Genomic DNA, 2,974 nt, shown 5'->3' with positions numbered 1-2,974 from the left:
TAAAAAGCCCATTTGCTAAACTTGTAACATCACAATGTGAAATTGTTTCACCTTTTCCATCAAGTCACTGGTTTTCTTATGTCCTGTGGTGCTTTGTTTGTGACTTTCAAGTGGCCAACTTCTGGGCTGACACTGAGCTCACGTGGCCACCAAGCAGCCTGTAGGGAAGGAGCCTGCTTCCCTCTCCCTGTTTGGTTTTTTTTCCTTTCTAACTTGTAAGATGACAGTAAGATAACAATAAGGTTAGAAATTGAATGAAGCTGCTGGAAATGAATAGAATAGAAATGAATAGAAGTGAATCAGGCTGTGGTGAAAACCTAAATGCAGGTGTAAGCCAAGTTTATTCAGCGCTGTTTCTAAATTTTTTCCTTGAAGGGGAATAAAGGAAAATATCTGAATAGGAGGGTTTTTGAACTTGAATTGAGGAACTAACCATGAAAATGAAACAAACTATGAATATAACTAAATTATGGAGGGATCCACTGACTCTTTTCTTCCTTTTGTGTTTCCCACAGGCTGAACTCACGGGCATCAAATGGCGTAGGTACAATTTTGAAGGCCATGGGGACTGTGGGCCCATCATTTCAGCTCCAGCCCAGGATGATCCCATCCTGCTCAGCTTCATCCGCTGCCTGCAGGCCAACCTGCTGTGCGTGTGGCGCCGGGACGTCAAACCCGACTGCAAGGAGCTCTGGATATTCTGGTGGGGGGACGAGCCCAACCTGGTCGATGTCATCCACCGCGAGCTGCACAGTAAGTCACTCTTTTCTTTTCAAAATTTCTCAATTGGTTCTATTTTTTCCAATGAAAAAGAAGCTTTATTTAAATCTTCAACGTGCTACCATATGTGATTTTGTTGTAATTTGTGGTTTAAGACCTACAGGAAAACAAAAATGCTGTAAATTTAACTTTTTTTGCCGTGAGTGATGTGGCAGATAAAATGTGAAGGGAAACTTGAACTCAGGAGTTCATGACCTGTAGTCATGACTTGGATTTTTGTGGAACCTGTAAAAATTGAGTAAATTCTAGTTCAAAGGATGATGATGGTAATAATAATAGTAATAAAATCCCAGCTCTGGCATAAGGCAGTAGCTGATGAAATAAATCACCTCTCCTGTAGAGTCAGGTGAACTCCACGGCACCCCAGGTAAATCCGTGAGGTCAGGACTTGCTCCTTGGTTGTGCTGCAGGATTTGAACATAATCCGAGGCAAGTTGCAACAAGTGAGTGGAATCGGAGGCAGGAAGGGGCAGGTGGGTCAAAGGTGATGGGGATAAGTTGGTGACTATGGGCTTTGTGCAACTGGGATCGTCCTCAGAGTCTCCAGAATGTGGAGCCTTAACATGATAAAGCTTCTTCTGTCTGTTGTGGTCCTGTTTGGGTTTGACCATATCCACTATATATTATTTTCTTTTCAGTGGTGTATTGTTGCTATGACAAGACTTAGTTTGTCTGAACTAAAAGGTGTTTTATTGGGCTGTATGAATTTTACCTCCATTTTCACTTTGTGTCTTGCAAGAAAAGAACTGAAGTTCACCAGTTCTGGAATAATAACAGTAGTTAAAAGAAAAAATCCAAGCCAATCATAAGGATCAGGTTCTAGTTTCTTGGTTTCTTGCAGTGATTTTTTTATCCTCGTGACCTTTAGACCTTCTGGTGACTTGGTGATAAAATGCGTTTCAAGTACACAGAATATTTTGTTTATCAGGTGTGCTTGAGTTGTCCCTTATCTCCCACTTGTACCCTGCACTGTTTGGTCCTGGGTGATGGTATATTCATTTCTCTTCATTTGTTTTTCAGTTCCAAGCACTGTTCCAAAGTTCCTGCTCTGATGGCTGCCAGATTGTTTATTTGGCACCAGAGCCTGTGAAATCACAGATACGGAGCCCTGAGTACCTTGGGGTGTGTTGCACGCAGGTAGCCCTGTGAGCATGTATAATTAAAGAGAAGGCTCACAAGTGCTGCACTGAGCCATTCCACTGACATTCATCTTTTATGAGGCACCTGTTTTGAATGAGGGGATGGGTAATATTTCTACTTACCCAGCAAAGCTTTAATAATATATGCTTTTCTCTTAGTGAAATATAGTTTATTTAATATTTCAAATGCAGGAGATGGGACTTAAGTGTCTTTTTATTTGAGGGGAGTTGCAGGTGATGCTTCTGTTCCTGTTGTAAATTGATGGAGCTTGTTTATATCTGACATCTTGGTTACAACAATGTGATGCTGCTTCCAGTGGTGCTGCTATGGAAATCCACTTAAATGTATGGACAGCTGAACCTGCTTGGGTGCAGTGTGGGGCAGGGTGTAGCAAAGAGAGGAGCATCACTGTCACACATTATTTGCCTGGTTCAAAATTCTGTGGAATCACGGAATTATTTAGTTTGGAAATGACTTCCAAGGTCATCGAGTCCAACCTGTGCCTGACCCCCCAGCCAGAGCACTGAGTGCCATGTCCAGGTGTTCCTTGGACACCTCTAGGGATGGGGACTCCAAACCTCCCTGGGCAGCCCCTTCCAGTGGTTCACAGCCCTTTCCATGCAGAAATTCCTGCTCCTGCCCAGCCTGCCCCTCCCCAGCCCAGCCTGAGGCCGTTCCCTCTCCTCCTGTCCCTGTTCCCTGCGAGCAGAGCCCGACCCCCCCGGCTGCCCCCTCCTGTCAGGGACTTGTGCAGAGCCACAAGGTCCCCCCTGAGCCTCCTTTGCTCCAGGCTGAGCCCCTTTCCCAGCTCCCTCAGCCGCTCCTGGGGCTCCGGCCCCTTCCATGTCCTTCTTGAACTGAGGGGCTCAGAACTGGACACAGCACTCAAGGTGTTCCAGCATCCAGGCTGGAGCCTTCAGAGCAGTAACTTTAAGTGGAATTAAATCTGAAACTCGTCTGTTGTCGTGTGTGTAAATCCTACAAGGATAGATTTCCTTGTTCTATATTAAAAGCACATTGAAACACTTGTAGTGACTTATCAGATACAGTTCAA

General features: G+C 44.6%; 1 protein-coding gene across 1 annotated transcript in view; it reads left to right on the top strand.

The window, feature by feature from the left end:
• The first annotated feature begins 434 nt into the window (after nt 1-434).
• Nucleotides 435-2,974, top strand: part of MED13L (mediator complex subunit 13 like) — a 158,526-nt gene continuing 155,986 nt past the window's right edge. Inside the window, exon 1 of the mRNA XM_017746480.1 lies at nt 435-753. Coding sequence (XP_017601969.1) covers nt 435-753 — 319 coding nt within the window. The remainder of the gene's footprint in view (nt 754-2,974) is intronic.

The sequence above is a fragment of the Corvus brachyrhynchos genome, unplaced genomic scaffold, assembly GCF_000691975.1.
Source record: "Corvus brachyrhynchos isolate BGI_N302 unplaced genomic scaffold, ASM69197v1 scaffold19, whole genome shotgun sequence".
Lineage (NCBI taxonomy): Eukaryota > Metazoa > Chordata > Aves > Passeriformes > Corvidae > Corvus > Corvus brachyrhynchos.
This window is presented reverse-complemented; position numbering and strand designations above follow the sequence as displayed.